The sequence below is a fragment of the Nannospalax galili genome, unplaced genomic scaffold, assembly GCF_000622305.1.
Source record: "Nannospalax galili isolate Female #2095 unplaced genomic scaffold, S.galili_v1.0 scaffold408, whole genome shotgun sequence".
Classification (NCBI taxonomy): Eukaryota; Metazoa; Chordata; class Mammalia; order Rodentia; family Spalacidae; genus Nannospalax; species Nannospalax galili.
Window position 1 is genome coordinate 348358 of NW_008358662.1, and position 25577 is coordinate 373934.

The 25577-nt window shown below is 44.6% G+C and overlaps 1 protein-coding gene across 2 annotated transcripts; it reads right to left on the reverse strand.

Moving 5' to 3' along the window:
* Window positions 1-760: 760 nt before the first annotated feature.
* Window positions 761-24938, reverse strand: Ammecr1l (AMMECR1 like). 2 transcript variants are annotated; one of them, XM_017795323.2, is made up of 9 exons: window positions 23780-24938; window positions 21779-21889; window positions 12677-13121; window positions 9938-10048; window positions 9544-9658; window positions 8331-8421; window positions 4954-5050; window positions 3718-3845; window positions 3114-3243 (listed from the first exon to the last, which is right to left on the reverse strand). In XM_017795323.2, exons 3-8 carry the CDS (start codon window positions 13081-13083, stop codon window positions 3764-3766), a joined length of 903 nt encoding a protein of 300 aa, XP_017650812.1. In that variant the 5' UTR covers window positions 13084-13121; window positions 21779-21889; window positions 23780-24938; the 3' UTR covers window positions 3114-3243; window positions 3718-3763. The 2 variants fall into 2 exon arrangements, with proteins under 2 accessions (XP_008820225.1, XP_017650812.1); XM_008822003.3 differs by lacking the exon at window positions 3718-3845 and having other exon boundaries at window positions 761-3243; window positions 23780-24932.
* Window positions 24939-25577: the final 639 nt, after the last annotated feature.

Consider the following 25577-nt stretch of genomic DNA (forward strand, 5'->3'; position numbering starts at 1 on the left):
CAGAAATCTCAGTAGAAAATAATATTGTTAGTGAAACTGTGTTAACATATCATGGAAAACATCTTGTGCAAAGTATTAAAATTAACACCCAGGACTTTTGTATAGATGATTTTTTTATTATAAACAGTAAAATATATGTAACATCTCAACTACAAACCTTTCATATGGAAAGGGTCTAACATGAGTTGTTTGAATATTATGAAGCGAAAAAGTTTTAAGAACCTCACAGTGGAAACAACCCAACACTAACAAACTCTAGTGATCAAAGACATTCTCTTTTAGCTCAGGTAAAACAAGGACAATAATTACAGAGAATGTCCTAGCTGTGGGTATGATGAGACAAGCCAACTTTCAAGACCAAAAGGCACTCACAGCTAGGGATGAAACAAACTCCAGGCCAGCAGAGTTGGGCTGGTTCTTTGACAACAGTGGAGACCTCTGGTTCAGCACAGTGGCCCAAGGTCAAAGGAAACACCAGGCAGGAAAACATTCCCTTTCCACTACCTACCATTTACTTGGCCTGTACTGGCCACCCTCATCACTACTTTGGTCAACGTGTGGAAGGCAGTTCCAGTTCAGAGTGCTATCTCCCTATGAAAAGCCACCATGTGGAAAATCCACACTTGGTATTTTTTTTCCTGAGAGCCACCTACCACACGTTTCCATGAGGTGACCATGACCACGCACTTCCAGACTGCTTCCTGAAGGAGTAGGCCCCAGCCAGGGCAGACACCAACACAGCCCATTTTTTCTGGGCTAAAGAGTTTCCCTTGCCTGACTCCCGAGGCCCCTTTGACAAGGCAGAAGAACTCAGTGTTTCCACTGCTGGACTTATGTGGGAGCATGATGGAATGTGCAGGGAGTAAGGCTTCTTCACTCCGAAACCACTGAGCCCACTTCAGTGTGGTGCTGGGCTTCGCCAGCCCGATTCTTGTGCACTAATTTTTTCCCCCTATTTCTTGGGTTTAAAATTTTTCTATTCATTTTCTTAAATGGCAGGTCTTCTACCCCACCTTCAATAAAATAAAATACATACTATACATTGGGGAAGACAGATAGGGCAACATTTCTACAAGACTAACAGGCTTGAGGAGCATGGCACTGTAGATGCTTGCATGACCAGTCTCACTGAGCGTGCTCAGGGGTGAAGTTTAGCACCATTTTTTTTTTTTTTGCTTTTTGTTTTTTAAATCTTTAGAAATTAAACACAACTTTTAACATAGAATACTTGAACAGTGATGAGTGTAGCCCTATGTATCAATACTGTTGTACAAATTGGAGGTGGGTGGCTCAGTCCAGAGCTGATCACCCTGACATCAATCCATGGCACCTGAGAGCACCTGCTGTCATACCTGCCTCTAACATGACCTTCACTACCTTCAGCGGCAGGATTACATGAGACCCTTTCACATTCCTGTACACGAAGGAACCCAACCTGGCAGTGAGGGGGGTGAACCCTGGGCACTCCCATATCACTGGCACCTCCCTCATCAATCCCAGGTCCTCACTCACCAGTAACACAAACCCCCAACTGCCCAGGAACTTGAGAGGGTGACACCTAGAGTAGCACACGGAAGTGTCCCCACTTCTCCCTCTCCATTCCTGGCAGAGGAAACTCAAAAAATCTTTTGAATATTTTTCTCTTTTTGGAAAGCCACACCATCACATCAACTCTGAAAAAGAAATCCAATAGTGTTCACTGGGTTGACACCCGATCCACCTTAGTTTTCTATGCATGTTGCTGGAAATCAGTATATCCTCAGGATCCGTTCTTCCAGCTGACCACCTCCTTCCTGTGAACTGCCTTAGCAGTGCCTTTGACACACAGCTTTCAGACCATCTCCAAGTTCCCTAGTACTGTAAATTTTGCCACTAAGCAAGTGAAGGATAGGCAAGGGAGGATTTGCTGACAGCTATTCAGAAATGAGTAATGACAGGAAAGGAATGTCACAACAGAGTTTAAATGAGCAATGTGAGCAATTTGAACATGTGCCCTGGTGGGGTGAAGATTCCCAGCATGGTAGGCAAGATAAAGATTCACCTCTTTTTATTACACAGCTTTGTTCTAAAGTCTAATTGAGGACTGAACTATCAAGTGTTCCCACTTCTACAGGCAAATCAAAAAAAGGAATTCCTCTACTTACAGGTCCCTTAGGATATGTGCCTGTGAAGAAAATGAGCTCAGAGACTCTGGATGCAATGTGTCCTAAAGCCCAACTCAACTCTTAACTGCCTGTTTACACATCTGTGCTTCTGAGAACCAAGATCCAGCTACATAGGCACTGCTACCAGAAGAGGGTTGAGGTAGCCAGGTGGTGTGGAAGAGGCCTCTCCTTTCACATCTGCTCATGGTGATGACATCAGGACCTCCATGGGCATCTCTACTCCATTCCTCAGCAGGCTATATCACAGAGCTCTGTTCCAAAACCAGGAGACTCGATGCAGAAAGAGTACCAGGAAATCCTGCCAAGTGGGGCAAGCATTAAAACCTTCATGGCTTACTGTGCAACGGGATCTGCAATGCCATCCACAGGGCTTCTGATTTTGGTTTGGGTCTCTTGTCCAGGAGCCTTGAAGGGCTCATGGTGCCCACATTCAACCCTAATATGGTGTTTGCTTATGAAGCATGGAGGTTGTGATCAACTCTTGGTACACAATAAACTGGAAGTTTTAAAAAAGGAATTTAAAACAACCTAAAAATGGTTCATGTTGGTCTCCGTTGCCCAGACTGCCAGGGGAGTACACCTACTTGACCTGGGAAGGCTGTGGGGGTTGGGGAAGGAAGCCTCCATGATCAATCCAAGCCTTCAGTGTGTACCCAACACATGTGGGAAATCACCAGACAAGGGTCTTTTGAACCCAGTCTTTCTCCCTGGTCATGGAGGAGCCTCAATCCAAAGGAACCCCAGATTGAGGAAAGGCTGATATAAGGCTTGGGCCCCTCAAGTTCTGTTGCATTCAATGTAACCCCCACCCCTCAGTCAGCAGGAGGCAGACTTGGCAACGGAAGCTAGCATCATAAAATGGTGCAGTAATAGAAGTAACTGGACCAGGAAGAGGAGGCATCTGTTCCAATGATGTCATAGCCATTGGCGGCAACAGGGGGGTGGGACTGGTCATGCAGCCGTGTGTCAGGAGTAATGATTGTAGAGGGGCGGGGCATGAAGAGTGCCATTCTGGAAACAGTGCTGTCGAGAAGCAATATACTCTGCGTAACTGATTGTCACCTTCTCACTTCGATACCTGTATGAGGAAATAAGCAAAGGTATTAGGAACCCCAAGCATCTCAGTGTGAAGTCTGCTCAGCAGAGAAAACCAAAAGCTTACCCCACAGTTTGAAAGAATAAAATGAAAGACCAAGAGCAATCTTACTTACAGAAAATGAAAGACGGCACAAGAAAACGATGCTGTTATTACAAATGAACAAGATGAAAAAGCACAACTACAGTTCACCCTGAGACTGTATCTCAGCACATCCCACCTCAAAATGCTACATGTGCTTATAATGGGCTGCTTGTAAGCAATCTGCTACCCACATCTGGATGAGAAATTTCAAGGTCAAATTACATGGGTGGCAGATTGGAAGATGACTGCACCAAAACCCAGTGTAAACTGCGTATCTATGTTCAGGTTAAAAATGAGATAAATTTGACAAAAATGCAACCTCAATTTGTAGAAGAGCAACAAACAAGTTATAACTAAAAGGGGCATAGATACCTAATTCTGGGTCAAATTCTGATGAAGCAGATTAATGGATCCTTGGCTATAGGTAGGTCTCAATCCCCAGATGAATATGCCATATCACAGGGTCATCAGAACAGAATTCATAGCACTTTGGCTTTGCTCTGGAAAGAGCCATGAGTCAGGATGCAAAGCATGGGTGTTACAAACCTATGGAGCCTACTACAGACCACAGGAGCTGGGTGACAATCCTTACCCAGAGCCATCTCTTTCCCACTGTAATCACTCCTCCACTGCAAGGTGATTATTCCTGAATTTTGACAGGGAAATGGCTGTTCAAATAAATTGTAATAATAATAGTAATAATGCTTTGTATTTGCAGTGTTTTTATTTTAATTAAAAAATGTTTTTGGTGCTGGAGATGGAACCTAGGGCCTTGAGCATGCTATGCATTATGCACTGATACCACTGAGCTGCAGTCCCAGCCCCTTGATTTTTGAAATCCAAAGCATTTAAAAACACTGGGTTATCTTCCAAACAGACATGTGGGGCTAGCATATGACGACTCAGCATTTTGCAGATGAGGGTCCTAATAAAGGCCCACTGAAGCTAAGTTGTCAAGTGTTCCCAGTGTTAGCAGGAAGGGAAAGAACACTGACATCCACTGAGCACCTTCAGTACTGCCCTGGCCCTGGGCTGGAAACTCTATTCCTTACCTTACCATGTCCCAAAATCTGAAGGAATTAGCACTCATATCTTTCACACAGGATACAGCTCAGGGAGGTAAAATAACTGGCCCAAGTCAGTATGTGGTCTATGAAACTAGTCAGGTTTTCCCTAACAGTACTGTCTCCCAAATGAGATCCTTTCAACTCCTTGTAAGTACATCTCTGACTCTCCAGCATCCCCTGTCACATGATTACACTGTGGTTAGGAAGAAATACCTCAACTGACCCTAGATTTACATCCCCAGAGTCTTACCTCCTAACTTCAACTTGCCCCTCAGCTTCCCAAACATGACTATGGCAGTCCAGGAACCCTTGCCTAGCACTGCAGGTCTAATCCTCCTCCAACTTGTTGGCCCAGCTGTGGAGACACAGGGGATGCTGGAGTCTCCACCTCTACAGCCACTGCTTCCCTAGCATCTCTCTCAATCTCACACATACTTCTTTGACTTAGGGGCAGACAGACTATTTTCTTCCCCTATTAAAAATATCTTCTATCCAACCCCCACACCAAAGGAAAATTAACAAGAATGAAAAAGAGGCTTACCTGGTGAGTTTGATCGATTTTCTGAATTCACTGGTAATTGGAGCCTTGAAGCCACCTTTTCTGAGCAAGGAGTCTATTGTCTGTATCTGATCCCAGTCTGAGAACAGAGGCCACAATAAGTACAGCACATAATCAAACAGAAGAACAAGTTCCAATATGACCAGTGCAGGAAGATAAATGGGACTCAAGAAACAGTCAAGTGTGCTGGGCAAAGGAGCCCTGGGCCATGACCCACATACTAGAAGACCATCTACCTCACTGACAGTCCAATGGAGACGCTGTGACATGACACTATAACCTACTATATGCCATAACACTATCCCCAGGCTCCCTGTTCCTGCATGGTTTCTATCAGCTGTCACCTCAGTATAATTATCAAGTGACAAATATGGTCCCATTGGCCTTCTGGTCTCATGCTAGTACCCATAACTGTTCTAATGGGAAGACTGGATTTCACTATGTTGCCTAAGTTGACCTTTAGCATATACACTGCAATGAGACAGAAATGTATTGCAACAGTTGCAGGAAACTGAACTCCTGTCCTCTGGAAGAACAATAAGCGCTCTTAACCACTGAGCTAGATCTCCAGCTACAAAGGGAATTTAAATTCTGTGGCTTCTACACTCTTAAGCATTCTTCCTTCAGTCTGATCATTTATATCAGAGTGCATCTGATTCCCCTGGAACCGGAGTACAGTTGTTAACCACCGGGTGGGTGCTGGGAACTTAATCTGGGTCCTCTGCAAGAAGAGCCAGTGTTCTTAACCACTGAGCCATCTCTCCTGCCTCAAATATCATTTTCCTTAAAAATATTTTATTTATTTAGAGGCCAGGCATGGTGGCGCACACCTTTAATCCCAGTACTTGGGAGGCAGAGGCAGGCAGATCTCTGTGAGTTCAAGGCCAACCTGGTCTATATAGTGAGTTCCAGGACAGCTGGGGCTACAGGGAGGCCCTGACTCAAAAAGACCAAAAAAAAAAAAAAAATTTATTTATATTTTTATTTTATATGTGTGAGTGTACCGCCTGCATGTATGTAAGAGCACCTGTGTCATACAATGCCCACGGAGGTCAGAAAAGGGCACTGGATCCTCCAGAATTGTAGCTACAGACAGTTGTTAACAGCCATGTGGATGTTAGGAACTGAATTGGGGTCCTCTGCAAGAGCAGCCAGAGCTCTTAACCACTGAGCCATCTCTCCAGCATGCCCCCCGTATATATTTTAAAGATTTATTATTTTTTTAAATTATGTATATTTGTGTCTGAGTGTGAGTATATGCATGTGAAGGCAGTGAGCTGGAATTACAGATGGTCATAAGCCACCTAAACTGAATTTGGGTCCTCTGCAAGAGCAGTATGTGCTCTTAACCACTAGGCTATCTGTCTCATTTAAAACAATCTTGCCAGGAGTGATGGTATGCACCTTTAATCCCAGCACTTGGGAGGCAGAGGCAACAGATCTCTGTGAGTTTTGGGGCTACAGGGAGACTCTGTCTCAATAAGACCCCCCCCCCCCCCGGCAAAAGATGGTTTCTAGCTGAGCGTGGGAGTACTCAGGAAGCAGAGGCAGGTGGATCTCTATGAGTTCAAGGCCAGCTTGGTCAACATAGTGAGTTCCAGGACAGCTGGGGCTACAGGGAGCCTTTCTCAAATAAGACAAAAAAGAAAAAAAAAGTTTCTTTAAAAAAATTAAAAATACTATTTTTATGGCCATGACTGTTTTGTCTACATGTATTTATACCCAGGTGTACAATACCCACAGAGACCAGAAGAGGGTATGACCTGAAACTGTTGTTACAAACAGTTGTTACAGCTGCCAAGTGGGTGCTGGGGAAAAACCCAGGTACTCTGCAACCACTCTTACCAATTTTTATTTTTTAAAGATAGGATTTCACTATGCAGCCCTGATTATCCTGGAATTCTCTGTGTAGACCAGACTGGCTTCAAACTCAGAGATCCACCTGCTTCTGATTTCGAGGATTAAAGTTGTGTGCCACCATGATCAGTTATCTTTTTAGTCCCTTCTTTATTATTTTTTTAATATATTTAAAACATTTTTATTTTATGTGTATGCGTGTATTGCCTGCATGTAGGTAAGTGCACCCATGTTGTGTGATGTCTGTGGAGGACAGAAGAGGCTGCTGGATCCCCTGGAACTGGAGTTATGGACAGTTGTTAGCTGCCATGTGGGTGCTGGGATTCGAATCTGGGTCTTCTGCAAGAACCACCAGTATTCTTAACTGCTGAGACATCTCTCCAGCCCTCTTTATTATGTTTAATTACATGTACACGCCTGTGTGTGGGTACATGAACCTGACTGAAGGTTCTCACAAGAGGCCCTAGAGCTGGAGTAACAGGAAGTTGAGAGATACCCAAGGTGAATGCTGAGTCCTCTGCAAGAGCAGTACATGCTCTTAACCGTTGAACTACCTCTCCAGCCCCTCAAATTTATACATTTTAACAGATAAAAATCAAGTAGACGTCAAGTTGAAAAAAACAACCCCCTCAAACTATCACAGGAGTTCTCAATTTTGAATTTTCTTAACTTTCAAATGTCAAAAACAATTTGAAAGAATTATTTAACTGAGCTATAATCGCATGTAACCACTAAAAATACTTATGATATTTCTTCTTGAACAGGAAGGAAGATGTTAGATTTATATGACCTGACAAATGTCTCAAAATGCATCCTTTTAATGTTACAATCATACTGCTTTTGAACAAATTTAAACACAACCACAATGGAAACCAACAAGGCAATCACTTTCCACATAAGTAGTTCACTAATATACTTAACTGGATTTTCTTCTCTATTCTAGGTTCACACCCAACAATTATTGTGTTTCACATATTATTTTAAAAAACAGACTAATTCAAAGAAAGAAAGAAAATGGGGTTACATATCCTATAAAGCACAAGTAACAGTTAAAGGAATTCTAGATATTCTTTCAAAGAGAAAATCTGCCCAACCCAGTTCCTACCTTTACTGTCCTCATTAACTAAGGGAGGACATTTTTCCTCTGCCACTGTGGTTAGAAGTCTAATAGGATTTTGCTTCCTAACAAACACTACAGTATGGTCGAGCTGGTTGCTGGGATTTTGTTATGACAACTGAAACTCGAGGGGCAAAGAAACAGAACTACTCATTGCAAGGACGTGCTCAAAACAAGCAAGCAGGTAAAGAAGGTGTGTATTTCTCCTATCTTTTTCCAGTTTCTATGTCTTCTGGGGAGTTTGCCTTTGTCCTATAGGAATATGACAGGAATTAAGAGGAAGAAAAGCATTCACTCTTGGTGGATGAACACTTCCCTTTCCTGCCCTTTAACTGGCATGGCTGTGAGTGGTACAGTTCTCTAAATGCTCATTTGTCCAACTCACCTTGTTCCTTAGCCACCTCAGGTAAGTATGTGGCTGTGCGCTTGACACCTTTTTCATTGATGAATTCAATCCGAATCCCATGCACCCCTACCTGCAGAAAAACACAACCAAGTAAATGGCATTTACTTATTTTAATGGAACTTCAATCACTCACGTATAAATGGCCACTGTCTTGTGAGTTGCTTGACCCAGGTCTGGGAAAAGGAAAATCTTTTTCAAATCATTAATTAATTCTTAAGTCTAGAGGCCAAAGAAGTTCAGTTTAATGGAAAGATCAAATGTATGTGTAGCTGCCTCCCTGAGAATGTGAAGCCTGTCTTTAAATAGCTTACCCAAAAAGTTTAAAAACTTCTCTCTAGGGACTTAAGTGGGATCTGGAATATTTTCTGTTCTCCTTCTCTCCTCCCTCCCTCTTTTTCACTTTCTCTACAGTCTTTTCAAAAAAAATTATTATTTTTTTATTTTATGTGTATGAGTGTATTGCCTGCATGTGAGTGTACCCATGTCGTGCAATGCTGTGGAGGTCAGAAGAGGGCTTCAGAGTCCCCTGGAACTGAAGTTAAGGACGGTTCATAGCCACCATGTGGGTGCTGGGAATCGAACCTGGGTCTTCTGCAAGAGTAGTCAGTGTTCTTAACCACTGTGCCATCTCTCCAGCCCCCCTTTTTCTTTTTTTAAGACAGGATCTTATGTACCACTGGCTGGCTTGGAACTCTTGATGTAGACCAGGCTGGCCTTGAACTCCTAGATCTGCCTGCTTCTGCCACCCAAATGCTGGGATTAAAGGTATGTACCACCATGTCTGGCTATCATTTGTTTGAGACAGGATCTCCCTGTAGCCCAGCTAGCCTGAAACTCATTAGGTACAACAGGCTTGCGTTGATCTTACAGAGATCCATCTGCCCCTGCCTCCCAAGTGTGGGGATTAATATTAGTTCATAACTAGACACTGGAGAAGGACTACAACCACAAAGATCTTATTGGATCCAGAACAGAGTAGACTGGGAAGGAGAGCAGAGAGTTCTGACATCTACATTTCTTCCTACTCCCAATAGAGGAGCACCTTTTCTGTCACCTATGTGGCCCACGACTGGTTCCAAAATCAGCTTTTACACTCTTAGACCCTCTCTCAATGAAGGAGATACATTACCATGTACTAACCCGAACCCAAATGCAACGAGAGATGCAGAGTTCCAAATGCAGCTGTTCTCACCTCCCAGTCCAGGTAATCACTGGCATCTTCAAAGTTAGTAAGGAGGGAGACAGAGCAGAAAAGTTTGGGCAGCTCCTCTCGGGTCAAGGGGGGAAATCGGCTGTCCTTAAGTGCACTAGAAAGGGACAGAAAACATAAGTGAGGCTGCCTCCAGTTAGGAGCCAATGTCATATGCCACAAAGTCCACACAACTGAATCCTGAGATGCTCAGACAGCATGTCCCAGCCAACAACACTAATTTGAATACTGTTTATTCAGGAACAGATTGGGAATTCACCAGACTAATGTATTATATCTCCTGATTAGCAAACAGGAATGATGCTAAGAAGAAATGATGCTAGGCAGCTGTTTCCAATTCTAGTTAACTTAAGCACAATTTTTCATGTGTCATTACCTGGTTAACGTATATTCCCTGAGTCCTGAATGAAGATTCATGGCTGAGAACGTCCCAATGCAGCCACGAAGCCGCTTGTCCCGCCCTGTCTTCCAGGTCACAAAGAGTGGACTAAAAAAAGCAAAACATAAAATTTCTCCAGCCCCAGATTAATTATGGACACATTCTTATTCTTTCTGTTACTGCCCAAGACTTTCTGTATTACCAGGCATCTGAAGAACTCTGCCTTTCTGCAAGTTGCTCAACCCTAGCTGGAAACATGAAACAGGAAAATCTCTCTGGGTAGCCTTTCCTATGCTCCACTCTCACAGGTCCCCTCTAGTTCAGATACCATGTATGGGCTTTTTCATGAGGACACATTTTGCCAGCACCTCACTTCCTCACCTGTAGGCATTCTCTACAAGACTTCAGTCATTGATCCCATAATTATTACTCCTGATAAACTACATAGTCCCTGCACATTTTCTTGGAAGAGAAAAATTCCGTTGAGAAAGCATTTTTGGCATACGAGTGGAGGTCAGACGACAGCCTCAGGTATCAGTCTTCTAACCCCCACAGTGTTTGAAACCAGTTTCATTTTCATTGCTACATAGTCCAGGCTAGCTGTTCTTTAAGTATTTGAGGACAATCCTGTCTCTGCCCTCCATCTTGCTTTAGGAGTGCTGAGATTACAGATGTGTGCTACCATGTCTGGCTTTATTAAGGAAAGTGCCAATTAATTAATATTTTATGCGCATGAGTATTTTGCCTACATGAAAGTGCATATGCATGTACAGTGCTCTCAGATGCCAGAGAGTGGAATCCCTTTGAACTGGAGTTACTGATGGCTGTTAGTCACCATCTGGGTGCTGGGAAACAAACAAGTCCTCTCTAAAAGCAGCTAGTGCTCTATGACACTGAGCCACTGTCCAGGCTCCCCTTATCCCCCCTTCATTTGGCTTTACATGGGTTCTAGGGGATCTGAATTTAGGTTCTCACACTTTTTTGGCAAATGCTTTACTCACTGAACCACGTTCCCAGTTCTCCCTACATCGTTGTTACAAAGGTCCCCAGCAGACATATTTCTCACCTCCCTTCATTTCTCTCTAATACGTGCTTGGAAGGCACCAGTCAAAGCTTTGGTCTCAAACTTTTTAAAAAACTTAAGAATCTACTCTCCATAGGTTGGAAATACAAGGTCCAACAGCCCTTGACTATATCTTACTCAGACTTAGAATTTCCACTGGATCACTGGGAATGTTCTGATCACAGCACACTATCTCAGAGAGTCAGCTCATTTTTCTTCAGATTTCCTGATTGCACTCAGTCTGGGTAACTATCCTTTTACTCCTCTGTATGTGTGTGTGTGGCTTCCCAACTCAAGGATGAGTATCCCAGGAGCAAGAACTTTTTCTTTATGTGCCCTAGTTCTGCACAGGGCTCTCTATTTCTCAGTATCAACAGTAACAACAGCTGAGGAATAATCTTAGATCAATGAATACTACAAAAGCATTCCCCCCAAAACAAAAATCAAAAAGCAACAATGCTCTTCAAAGCCAGTACAAAGTTGCTGCTCCCAATTTTGAGGAAAAAAAATACTGGCATGCCTTCTTCACTTTACCTTACACTTTACTGTTTAATGGGATGGGGAGATGGTCTGGTTAAAGTGCTAGCTACGCAGCTGGGTATGGTGGCACACAACTTTAATCTCAGCACTCGGGAGGCAGAGATAGGCAGATCTCTGTGAGTTCAAGGCCAGCCTGGTCTACATAGCAAATTCCAGGACAGCTGGGGCTACAGGGAGACCCTGTTTCAAAGAGACCAAAAATAAATAAAGTGCTTACTATGCAAGTGTGAAGAACAGAACTTAGACCCCAAGAACCCACATAAATCCAAGTGGTCCAACTGCCCACCTGTACTTCCGGAAGGTGGAGACAAAAGATTTCCCATCCCAAGCTGGCTAGTGAGATTAGCCATACACCAGCTCTGGGTTTGACTGAGAGATCCTGCCTCAATGAAATAAGGTAGAAAAGCACTGAAGATGATTCCCAACATCAACCTTGGGTCTTCACATCTATATGCAAATACATGCCAACCCCAACCCCCACATACACGTACAGCACACACATGAAATGGAAGAAGGAAAAAAACTGTTTAAGGACACCACTGACACCTTTAGAGATCTTGGGACAAATGCAGAGTTCAGAAATACAAAAAGTAAAGCTGCTTCTGACTTTCTGGTTGAGACAGAACCAACACTGAAGCCCAAGGGTGGCTTCAGCCACCCAAGTGCTAAAATTTTAGATGTGATCCACTATGCCTGGCTCTGATTCTGACTTTTTTGATGGGGTGTGAGTGGGCCCTGGGATTACCATGACACTGTCAATGAACACAGTGGAGGCGACCCTCAGTAAAAGCATCAGCCCCGGCTGGGCGTGGTGGAGAACACTTTTAATCCCAGCACTCAGGAGGAAGAGGAGAAGCAGGCAGTTCTCTGTGAGGTGGAGGCCAGTCTGGTCTACAAAGCAAGTTCCAGACCAGACAAAAACTACAAAAACAACCAGTTCCCAATGAGTACCAGCTCATAGACTCCAGCCTGCCATGCAACCTGAATGTTCTAAATACTGTCTGGCTATTTCCTCTCACATTCTCATTACCCTTTGCTTCAATTATGTCAACACTTTAGATAGATCCTTTCTATAGAGACTTCAGAAAGAGACCACCATGCCTTCCACATTGTCCTGTGCCTGATTTACTCACTAGGGGTCATTGGTGAATCTAGGAAGTCGTGGCTGTGGGAAGCCATAGAGGTGACAGTAGAGTACATCAAAGCAGTAGCAGCACATCTCTGCAGTCACCACCAGATTTTTAGTGGTGTTGGCAGTTCCATTGGGCCGGGGGAGAGGGCTCAGCGCTCCGGATGCAGGATTCATTCGTGTGATGGGAGAGTTTCCAGGTCCCAGAGTTAAGTCCGATACGTTCTCCCGTCCACTGTTGCTGTCCACATGCTGGTGGTTTTGAAGAGGTCCTGAACTAGAGCCAGGGACAGTTGTGGACTGGTTCCCGTGACTGTGTGTTCCACTTCCAGATAATTTGGGTTTCTTGACCCCACAACAGCCTGCTGCCAACTTAGGCTCAAGTGGAGGAACACAACGTCTTTTTCCCATCCTGATTTGGTGCTTGTGCCCTGGAATGCTGCAGAACCCTAACCCAAAAGAGAATAGGTAAGCACATATTTGAAGTTTTTTTTTTTTTTTTTTTTTTTTTTTTAATCTTTTTGAAGCAGGGTCTCCCTGTAGCCCAGATGTCCTGGAACTCACTATGCAGACCAGGCTGGCCTTGAACTCACAGAGATCCTCCTGCCTCTGCCTCCCAAGTACTGGGACTACAGGCGTGCACCACCACGCCCAGCTATATTTGAACTGTTAAGGAGAAAACAAAAAAAAGTAATTGCATGAATCAAGTATGAGCTGTCAAGAGCCAGTGAGATGGCTCTGTAGATAAGGCACCTGCTGCCAATCATGAAGATCAAAGTTTGACCCTCAGGACCCAAATAATTGAAGGAGAGAGGTGACTCCAGAAAGTTGTCCTCTGATCTTCTCACACACACAGACACACACACACACACTCTGAATAAATAAAATGTAATTAAAAAAATTTTTTTAAAGATGGGCATGGGGGCTGGAGATGGCTCAGCGGTTAAAAACACTGACTGTTCTTGCAGAAGATCCGAGTTCGAATCCCAGCACCCACATGGCAGTTAACAACTGCCCTCCCTGGGCATTGTACAACACGGGTGCACTTACCTACATGCAGGCATAACACTCACACACATAAAATAAAAATAATAAAGCTGGGCGTGGTTGCGCACGCCTTTAATCCCAGCACTTGGGAGGCAGAGGCAGGCGGATCTCTGTGAGTTCGAGGCCAGCCTACATAGTGAGTTCCAGGGCAGCTGGGGCTACAGGGAGACCTTGTCTGAAAAAGACCAAAAAATAAAATAAAATATTAAAAAAAAAAAGAGAGATGGGCATGGTGGCATCTTTAAGACCTGTACTTGGGAGTCAGAAGCAGGCAGATCTCTGTGAGTTTGGCATACATAGTGAGTTCTAAGCAATCCAATGCCAAATAGTAAGGCCCTGTCTCACAAAACAAAACAGAACAAAAATTTTAAAAGCTGCTAAGTTTTGTTTTCTGTCAAAACCACTAGGCCAGGGTGGGGTGTGATGGTGCATGCCTTTAATTTCAGCACATGGGAGATCAAGGCCTAGTCCACTTTCAGGCCAGCTGGGGCTACAGGAGACCCTGCCTCAGAATATCAAACAACCAACCCCCTTCCAGGTCACATGGTCAACAAAGGTACAAGAGACCCTCAAGTTCTAGATCAGAGACCTCTAATCTTTTCCAAAAGGGTTTCCATTAAGTTTATAGCCACCACAGACAGGATGCACTAGAAGACTGCCTTTGACTTGTCAGATTCTGGTGGTCTTCTCTACCTATTTTAGAAGATCCAAGATGAATCTTTTTGTCTGGTTTTGAGGCAGGGTCCTCCTGTAGTCCCAGCTGGCCTGGAACTACAGTGGTCTAACTCACTATGCATATCAGGCTGGCCTCAAACTCAGAGATCTGCCTGCCTCTGCCTACTGAGTGCTGGGATTAAAGGCATGCACCATCACACCAGGCAAATTTATATACATATCCATCCATCCATCCATCCATCCATCCATCCATCCATCCATCCATTCCTATCTGGCTTTTTTTTTGAGACAGTGTCTCCTTATAGCCTCAGCTGGCCTAGAACTCACTAAACCCTGCTCAATCCTTTTTACTGTATTTAATCAATTTAATTAATTAATTTTATTTTATTATTTTTATTTTATGTGTATGTGTGTATTGCTTGCATGTAGGTAAGTGCACCCATGTCGTGCAATGCCCACGGAGGACAGAAGAGGCTGTCAGATCCCCTGGGACTGGAGTTATGGACAGTTGTTAGTTGCCATGTGGGTGCTGGGATTTGAACTCGGGGCTTCTGCAAGAACAACCAGTGTTCTTAACTGCTGAGCCATCTCTCCAGCCCCTATTTTATTTATTTTTAGACAGGGTCTCTCTGTAGCCCCTGCTGTCTTGGAACTCACTTGTGGACCAGGCTGCCCTTAATCTCAGAAATCTACCAGCCGCTGCTGGGATTAAAATTATGGGCCACCATGCCCACTTTTTTCTTTTTTAAGCTTTGTGTGTATGTGCAGACTAGAGGAAAATCTTGAACATCCTCTTGAGCTCACCAATTAGGCTAGAATGGCTGGCTATGAAGCCCCAGGGAGCTTTCTGTCTCTCTGGTGCTGGGATTACAATCGTGTGCTATCAACCATTGCCTTTAAAGAACTCTAGAGGATTTTTCAGGCTTTTCCTTTTAATCACATCCTTTTGGCATCTTTCTCATGATCAGTTTCAGCCTTTCCAGGAGTAAAAAGTAAAAAAGTCATTATTTGCCATTCTAAGAAGGGTACATTCTAGAACAGGAGGCCCCACCTTCTGCTGCTCCAACTCTTTCCTCATTTTCTTTGGTTCTCCTCTAAGCTCACTCTAGTCTGTACTAAAGCCCAGGCCCTTTGTCTGTTGATAGAAAAGCACCAACTCTCAAGAAAATAAGAATATGCTAGAGTTATTTCAATGGTGATAATACCAAACTTTGTAAAACTTTCCTAACTTGAGAAAAATCATATTTCCAAGTTTTTTTGGTTTGGTTTCTTTTTCTTTTAGCCCAGGCTGCCCAAAATAACCTTGAACTCTTGATTACAGGTATGTGCCACTGAGTCAGCAATACTCAGTTTTTCTCCCTCAAGTCATTATCTGTGTTACTGTTCTAGATATACATAGCCGAATATATATAATGCAAAATCTGTATTTGTATTATCTTATCTAAATTTTTCTGTGTTGGACATATACCATTTAACTTTGTTTTTTTTAAGACAAGGTCTCACTATGTAGCCCTGGATGACCTGGAACTGGCAATGTAGACTATTAGCTTGGAACTAAGAGATCTTCCTGCCTCTGCCTCCCAAACAGGCCTGACTCATCTTAAAAAAAACAAAAACAAAAACAAACAGGGCTGGACAGATGGCTCAGAGGTTAAGAGCACTGACTGCTCTTGCAGAGGACCCAGGTTTGATTCCCAGCACCCACATGGCGGCTACAAACTGTCCTTAACTCCAGTTCCAGGGAAATCCGAAGCCCTCTTTGGACCTCCTCAGCATTGCATGACATGGGTGCAATCACATACATGCAGGCAATACACTCATACACATAAAATAAAAATAAAAAATAAAAATATTTAAGCTGGGCATGGTGGCGCACGCCTTTAATCCCAGCACTTGGAGGCAGAGGCAGGTGGATCTCTGTGAGTTCAAGGCTAGCCTGGTCTACAATAGCGAGTTCCAGGACAGCTGGGGCTACAGGGAGACCCTGCCTCAAAAAAAGACACACACACACACACACAAAAATAATAAATAAATAAATAAATAAATAAATAAATAAATAAATAAATAAAAAGAACCAAAAAAATAAAACCAAAAAAATTTTCACTAAGTTGCCCAGGATGGCCCTAAACTCCTGGGTTCAAGTAATTCTCTTGCCTGAACCTCCAAAATAGCATGGACACCCCAACCATAACTTCCTTCTCTGTACAGACAGGCACTTTTCTATATGTTTTGTTTCTAAACCTTAAAACTTTTTTAGTATTTTTTTAATTTTTGAGACAAGGTCTCAATTCATAGAGATCCACCTGCCTTTGCCTCCCAAGTGCTAGGATTAAAGGCATGTACCACCATGCTCAGCTAAGCCTTAAAACTTTTAAGTCACCAGGTGTAAGGGTACAGGCCTACAGATTTCTGAGTTTGAGGCCAGCTTTCTCTATATACAGGTGCCAGGTCTAATCAGTGAGACCCTTCTTCAAGCTAACAACAAAACGATAACCACTACACTCCCCAAAACACCAAAACCAAAGCCAACAACCTTTTAAGTTAATCAGATAGTTGTATAACCATCTGTCATGTCATTATTTCTGCACAAGCTGTTAATTCAGGATGAATACGATAAATATTATTGATGTTCTTTACACATGCTGATCCGTGACAAAATTTACATTTAGGAGCTGGGCATGCCTTTAATCCCAGCACTTGGGAGGCACAGGCAGGCAGATCTCTGTGAATTCAAGGGCAGCCTGGTCTACATAATGAGTTCCAGGCTACGTGGGGCAATCCCTCCACTCCCCAAGCTATATGGAGAAACTGAGCTTTGCTCACTGGGTGTCTTGCAATGCCACTTGGGAACTGTACGCTGTAGCAAACTCACTTGACCCCAGGGTTTGAGAGGCTAGGTGGCAACTGCACTCTTGTCATTCACAGTACCTAACATGATAGCTTATAACATATGGTGTACATAACAAAACTGTTTCCTATCACTAATAAAGTGACAGAACTCTTAGTGATCTTACTCAAGCTTGCTTTTTTAAACATAATCAGTTCAACCTTACATACAGTTCCTTGGTTCCAGTGAGCTGAATGGCATGTCTCAGCAATCTGAAGGTAACTGAAATATACTCTCTGACTCAACAGATACCTATAAACATCTATTCAATGTCTAACAATGTCTCTTCAGCTCAAACCAAGAGACAGTATAATAATTATTCACAAGGGGTTGGAGAGACAGCTCAGTGGTTAAGAGCACTGGCTGCTCTCGCAGAAGACCTGGGTTTGGTTTCCAATATTCACATAGCAACTGACAACCATTTATAACTCCAGTTCCAGGGAATCTGATGCCCTCTTTTGGCCTCTGTGGTCACTGCAGGCACAACTGCACTTACACATATGCAGGCAAAACACTCATACACATTAAATAATTTTTTTTGGTCTTACTGAGACAGGGTCTCCCTGTAGCCCCAACTGGCCTAGAGCTCAACATGTAGACCAGGCTGGCTTCAAACTCACAGAGATATGCCTGCCTCTGCCTCCTGAGTGCTGGGATTAAAGGCGTGTGCCACCATGCTCATCTTATACTTTTTTTTTTTTTTTTTTTTTGGTGTTTTTGAGACAGGCTCTCCCTGTAGTTCCAGCTGGCCTGGAACTCACTAAGTAGACCAGGCTGGCCTCAAACTCAGAGATCTGCCTACCTCTGCCTCCCAAGTGCTAGGACTAAAGGCATGCGTCACCACACCCAGCTTATAAAATAAACTTTTTAAAAATTACAGAGCCAGGCAATGGTGGTGCACGCCTTTAATCCCAGCACTTGGGAGGCAGATCTTTGTGAGTTCAAGGCCAGCCTGGTCTACATAGCTAGTTCCAGGACAGCTGGGGCTACAAGAAGACCACGTCTCAAAAAAAAAAAAAAAAAAATTACAGAATGTGGTCAGGTATGATGGCTCATGTTTATAATCTTAGTACTTCTTGGTAGTGAGGGTCCTATCTCAAAAGTACCTATAGGGGGCCAGGCATGGTGTGTACTTTTAATCCCAGCACCCAGGTAGTATATAGATCTCTGTGAGTTTGTGGCCAGCCTTGTCTACATACTGAGTTCTAGGTCATCTGGGGCTATATAGTAAGACCCAGTCTCAAAAAAATTAAAAAGACAAAAAAAAAAACAACAAAAAAAGTTAAATGTGTTGGTGAGTGCCTGTAATCCCAGTGTAGGTAAAGGGGAAACTGGAGACAGATCTCTGGAACCTGTTGGCCTGCTAGCCTAGTTGAATGGGTGAGCTTCAGGTTCAGACAGTGACCATTTCAAGAAAGATAAGGTCTCTGCCACAGAGGAAAACATCCTGACATCAATCTCTGGCCTCCACACCTGTCCACATCCACATATTTGTGTATCCACACAAATTTTTTTCCAAAAAGGGACAATTTGGATACTTTGTTCTAAAAATGAGGTCAACTATCATGTAAATTCACTTCTTAGTCCAATTAGACTGGGAACTGTCATATTCGCTAAACTACACCAGACATGGTCACAGATGTCACTTAACATGAGATGGCCAAGGCTTCCTTTCTGAAAATAATTCAACCTAAGCTGCACTTTATTTTTTTAAATAACGGGACATTCCAAGAGTGATTCACTGGAATGTTTATTTGCCTGGGTGGTAATTTATGGTTTCTGGGATTAATACAAATCATTTTTCATAGATTACTGCTTATTTATAAAGAAGGTATTGAGGTCAGTATAAAGAACTTGAGGCCACCCTAACTGCTGTAGTTGGGCAGACAGAATGGACTTCCTTTCTCCCTGTGCGTCTCTTTCCAATTCTACTAAGTCCATTTCAAAATAAACAGCAGCTCCTACCTTGAGAGGACAGAGCCTCGGCTTTGGAGCAACAATCTAACTGCCAACTCTGGCTCAAATCCCAACTCAGAGGTGCAAAGCCTGAGTGCAAACTCAGGCAAGCTGTAACCTCTCTGTGAACCTACCATCACACAGAGCTATTTGTGAGTCTTGAATGAGTAAGACTTAAGCAGAACCTGGCAGTCCTTTAGCACATGGCTACAATTTACTGTCTGCTGGTTGCAATACTACCACTATCGCTACTAAAAGTTGCTTATAAAAATAGCATAGTTCTGAGCTGGGCGGATCTCTGAGAGTTCAAGGCCAGCCTGGTCTACATAATGAGCGCAGGCCAGCTGGAGCTACAGGGAGACCCTGTTTTCAAAAATAAAAAATAACCCTAGAGGCTCAGTGGTTTAATTATTTATTTATGGTCTTTTTGAAGCTGGGTCTCCCTGTGGCCCCAGCAGCTGTCCTGGAACTCACTACGTAGACCAGGCTGGCCTTGAACTTACAGAGATCCTCCTGCCTCTATCTCCCAAGTGCTGGGACTACAGGTGTGCACCACTATGCCCGGCTAATTCTGTATCCTTACAATTTGCTGGAGAAATAAATCTTCTCACATTACAATTTTATTAACAGTTACCATGTAGTCTTAAAGAACATATTACTTAACATAGGTTTATTATTATTATTATTATTTTTTTTGTCTTTTTGGGATAGGGTCTCCCTATAGCCACAGCTGTCCTAGAACTATGCAGACCAGGTTGGTCTTGAACTCACAGAGATCCACCTGCCTCTGCCTCCCAACTGCTGGGATTAAAGGTGTGTGCCACTGAGCCCAGCAGATTTACTTTTATAACCTTGATGCCTTTCTTCTTAGGAACATAATGGCTTCTAGTAAATCCCTAATATTTCTTTTTCTTTTTCATTTGGAGATGGCAGAAAACATTGGAGGCCAGGCATGGTAGTGCAGAGGAAGGTAAACCTGAGTTTGAGGCCAATCTGGGATACATAATGAGATCCGGTCTAAAAAACCCCCCAGGACAGTCTACATTTCCACATCAGCTTAAAGAAAAACACTGGATTATAGGAGTTAAAACTTTCAATTTCTGCTCCTCACCTCTTTCATCTTCCCTTTCTATATGACCTACAAAATGGGCCACATCTTTCTGGGTCTCAGTTCTTTCATTTGTAAAATGGAGACATTTTGCCCCTGCTTCCCTCACAGAGAATTTGGGAGACTCTGACAAGATGTTTAACACTACGAAGAACTCTTTTGCAAATTAGAATGTTTTATGTTTGCCTGCATGTAAGTGAACCTGTACATGCCCTTAAACCTGTACATGCTCTTAAACCTGTACATGCCCTTAAACCTGTACATGCTCTTAAACCTGTACATGCTCTTAAACCTGTACATGCTCTTAAACCTGTACATGCTCTTGACTGTGTAAAGACAGGGCCCAAGTCAGGTGTGGTGGCACAGCCTTAAATCCTTTTAATCCCAGCAATGGGAGACAGAGGCAAGCAGATCTCTGAATTCAAGGCTAGCCTGCTCTACAAATTCCAGGGTAGTCAGAGTTATGAGAGCCTGTCTCAAAACAAACAACAAACCCAAAACGAAATAACAAAAAGTGGGTAATATGGAAAGGGCATGGAGCTAGACCTTAGCCTAGAAGTATAAACAGAGATAAAACCCTGCACCTTTGCCTTCTAGCACTCTAATGATTTTTTTTGTTTTGCTTTGAGAGGCTTAGTGCTCAGGCTAACACTGAATTGAAAATCACCGACCTCAGCCTCCCCAGTGCTGGAACTAAAGGCATGTTCTAGCTCACATGGCTACCCTCTAACTGGCTTATGGAAAATAAATTTGTCTTCACAGTTTTAAGCTGTTTTTTGCAATGTTGAGAATTTAACCCAGGGCCTTGTGCATGCTAAGCAAGTTCTCTACCATGGAATTGAACTCCAGTCTCTCTCTTTTTTTAAAAAAAATATTTTATTATTTTTATTTTATGTGTACAGTGTATTGCCTACATGTATGTGAGCATACCCGTGTCGTGCAATGCCACAGAGGTCAGAAGAGTTTCGGATTCGCCTGGAACTGGAGTTAAAGACAGTTCGTAGCAGCCACGTGGGTGCTGGGAATCGAACCTGGGTCCTCTACAAGAGCAAACAGTGCTTTTAACTGCTGAGCCATCTCTCCAGCCCCTGAACTTCCAGTCTCTTAAATTATTAAACACACACACACCACCACCACCACCACAAAAAGTAGAGGGCCAGCAAGATGGCTCGCTCAGTGGGTAAAGGCACTTGCCACCAAGCCTGAACACCTGAATTTGATCCCTAAGACCCATATGGTAGAAAGAACTGACTCCTACAAGCTGTCCTCAACAAACAAGTATAATAATAAACAAGTAGCACTTCAACATTAGAATCACCTTACTGAAGTAGAGAAATACATATGAAGTATACTTATACCCTAAGATCCAAACACAAGCCTAAAACCAAAAAGCAGTAAAACCCCATTCCAAATATGTCCAAGGTAATACTCACTGAAAGCAGAAAGTCTGTAATCCTAGGGGAAACAGCTAGAATAGAGGAGAAGAGCTATTTTGTCTCTGGAATGAATCTTCTTTTTTCCAGTTCCATTCCTTCTTGCAGTACCTAAGACAGAAATGCAGGTTGCAGTGAGCAGTCTAGTCAGTGTAGAGGTCTGGTGGATTTTATTTGTTTCAAAAGTTAGAACTTGGAGCACTGGGTGTGGTGGCCTTTAATCCCAGCACTCTGGAGGCAGAAGCAGATGGATCACTGTAAGTTCCAGGCCAGCTGTGACTACAGTAAGACCTGTCTCAAAAAAGATCAAAAAAAAAAATTTACAACTTGAACAAGGGAGATGGCTCAGCAGGTACCTGACGATCTGAGTTCAATCCCTGGGACTTATAGGACAGAAGGTGAGAACCCCTACAAGTTGTCTGTTATCCTCTGACCTCCACATGCATGCCATGCCCCCCCCACCAATAAAATAAATATATGTAACAAAACTAAAAAAATTACAACCTGGGGCTGGAGAGAGAGCTCAGCAGTTAAGAACACTGGTTGTTCTTGCAGAAGACCTGGGTTTGAATCCCAGCACCCACATGGCAGCTAACAACTGTCTGTAACTCCAGTTCCAGGGGATCCGACAGCCTCTTCTGTCCTCCACGGGCATTGCACGACACAGGTGCACTTACCTACACGCAGGCTATACACGCACACACATAAAATAAAAATAATAAATAAAAATTTAAAATATTACAACCTAACACGGAAATTTTTGGAGAAAACAACGACAACAAAGCTGGAGAACAGGCTCTCCTTACTTCAAAACATTTCAAGGCTAAATAAGAGGCAGTAACAGCAGTCCCATGCCCTGAATCACCTCACGCGGAGTCATCACTAAGGGAGGACAACTGAGGATCAAAGGCTATATTGAATGCAAACATGAGGCATACATTAAGCTGACACCCTCCCCTTAATCTAGGTCAAAACTTGCTCTCATGCCAGGATCTATCATTTCGAGGCTTCCCACTAGTTTCAAACACATACTCCCAAATCTGAGGAATTCATGCACAACACGCCAGGACCCTGAGGACAGGGCATCTGGTTATGCCAGGATGAGATAAGTGTTGGTGGAGTCATTCATCCTTTCTCGATCGTGCAGAAATATTTTCACAGTCTCTTCAACTCTCTCCACTTTCCCAGAACTACAGAATTGATGTAAACATGAGACTCCAGGTCCCACCTACTCTATCCTGGGAGAGCGCAGTGAAAGAGGATAGGCCCAGAGGAATAAGGGTGAGCAAAGAAGTCAGATCAGGACAGGGGCTGGAGGAGGAAAGGGCAAAAAACAGAGTGTAAGAAAGATGGATATGGAATGAGGGAAGCGGGGGAGGGGGAGACGAGGAAGAGGAGAAAGCGCACAACTGAAGAGTTAAGAAAAGGAGACGAGAGGGAAAGAGGCCGAGGGGGGAGAAGCAGAGCAGACAGAGGGAAAAGGTGAAAAGGAAAAGGAAGGAGGATGTGGGGCAGGAGAGTACGGGGTGCTAGGGGAGTTGGGGAGACCACAGAGCGACGGGTAGAGCAGCTGAGGCCGAGCCGCGGGGATGGAATCCAGACGCCGGGCGGGGGAGGGGACGGAGGGTGGGGGGGCCACCAGGCGGCGCCGGAGACCACCAAACTTTCCCCGGACCGGAGACAGTTTCCTGGAGGGAGTGCAGCCCCATGCCATCTGCAGCCTGGCCGCTCTGCCCGGGGCAGGGGACGACGGCGGACACCTGGATCCCCAGTCCACGACCTCCCATCCCCTCGGTCCTCGGCGGGGACACGCGACCCGGAGGAGGCCTCGCCCGCCTGCCCGCGCCGCCGCCGGGAGCCCTTCCCCCACGGCGCCCCGGGACCCTCCGCCGGCCCCTGCGAGACTCCACTTTCCAGAGTACCCTCCGCCCCGGCGCACAGCAGGCCTTAGAGAGGCCGGATAGGAAAAAAGCGCGGCGCAGCCCCCCGAGACTTTCCTACCTTTTCTCCTGGCCCAAACGCGGCCCGGGAGAACCGGACCTCTCGCGCTCTGCCTCTTCTTCCTTCTGCTTCATGGAGCCATGCGCCTGGGTGGAGGCTGCCGAGAGAAGCAAAGGCCCAATGCAGGCGGGGACGCCCGACGGCGTGGACCGGGCGGGGCGGAGGAGGCCGGCAAGAGGGCGGAGAAGGAAGCGGCGGGGCGGCAGCGGCCGGGGAGAACTAGAGGTATTCCCCCGGCGGCTGGAGAACTGAGTCGAGTCGGGACCCGAGTCCTCCTGTATCCCAGCAGCCACCGGAGGCAGTGAGGTAATGGAGGAAGAATGTAGGGAGTCCTCCAATGGACCACACGCCCTCTAGCGACTCGCGGAGAACCATAGAGATCTAGGAGCTCTGGGAGCACCGCCCCACGTGGCCTGAGTCCGCGCACTTTATTGGCTGGCGCTGATTAGATTATTGGCTGCTTTTCATTAGTGAGCGTGGAGTCCCAGACAGCTGGGATAAAGAGAGACCACATGGGAAAATATAGAGCCGACTGGAGTATCCTTGCGGGCACCGAGCCCATCGAGTGCAGCGCAAGTGGTCAGGCTGGCCGGCGCAGAGCATGTTGGGCCGCCCCGGCCGGGTCGAAGCGCAAAGCTTGCCGGGAGCTGTAGTTCGGGTCCCGCGTTGGCATTGTCCATTAGGCTGTCTGGGGAGCTCAGCTCTTGCTTCCCGAGCCCTTTCCCACGTTTGCCATCCAACTCAGAGCTGCCAACGACTTCTTTCCCAAGCATCCACGTTCAGATCACCTCACCTGACCTAGCGGCAGCGTTCGAAAACCGCCTGGAAAGGGCAGCTTAAAGCCAGCAAGAACCAGGACGGCCAGAACCAGGACCACCCGGAGTGTGCCAGGCTGGATGACAGACGCTGGCACCCTCCTTAGTCTGCTAATGCGCAGAAGAGCGGGCGGACCCAGCTTTAGCAGTGGCCCAGACAGCGCCGACTCGCGCCAGTTGTTCACTCGTCGCCTGAAGCCCCAGATGACCTCAGCTGAGTTCAAGAGTATTAGACAGGCCAACTAAGCACATTGGAGTACTTAGCTGGGCACGGGCCTCAAAAAGAGCAGCATGCAAAAAACGTAAAAAAATAGAAATGAGGCTGGAGAGATGGCTTAACGCTTGAAAGCACGTACTGTGCTTGCAGAGGACCCGAGTTCGGTTTCCAGCACCCACATCAAGTGGCTCATGTGCACAAACCCACGCGCACATACACATACATGTAATTAAAAATAAATTTTAAAAAGTGGCTCTCAGGGTGACGTGCTTTTCTGTTGATGTATAAAAAGACACGATTAACATGTGTATTCAAAAGACCAAAGAAAAGTAGTAAAAAAAAATGTAAACCATATCTAGTAGTTAGCTTTCCAGCAAACCCCTTCTCTAGAATTCATAATATATGAAAGCATAATAAAGTCCACTGCTGCAGACTTTCAGCATATTTACCTGTAGGCAACAAAACCTGAAGCAACTGAGTGTTCAATGCCTCTTGGACCCATGCTTTCAGAAAGAACCCAGCAAAAGTTGACAGGAAGAAAGACACCCCTGTGCTTTAAGGAACAAGAGGTGACTATTTTAAAAAGAGGAATCTACCACAGTCTTTATAATTCCTGTCACAGACTCCACCTGCTTATCACTGCCAGTGTCTAACCTTCCCTGTCTGCCTGAAAAATTGCATATTTTATGGTCATATGGCTTAGAGCCAGAATCTCAGGAGGCAGAAAGCCAAAGTCCAAGTGTTTTTTTTGTTTTGTTTTGTTTTG

Coding starts and splice junctions, on each gene's coding strand:
- Ammecr1l (XM_008822003.3), bottom strand. CDS start 13,083: ATGGGAAAAAGACGTTGTGTTCCTCCACTTGAGCCTAAGTTGGCAGCA. Junction 10,049..12,676: donor AGATTCACCAATGACCCCTA/GTGAGTAAATCA, acceptor TGCTTTTTTTAG/TCCACTCTTTGTGACCTGGA. Junction 3,244..4,953: donor AAATCGATCAAACTCACCAG/GTAAGCCTCTTT, acceptor TTCCTCATACAG/GTATCGAAGTGAGAAGGTGA.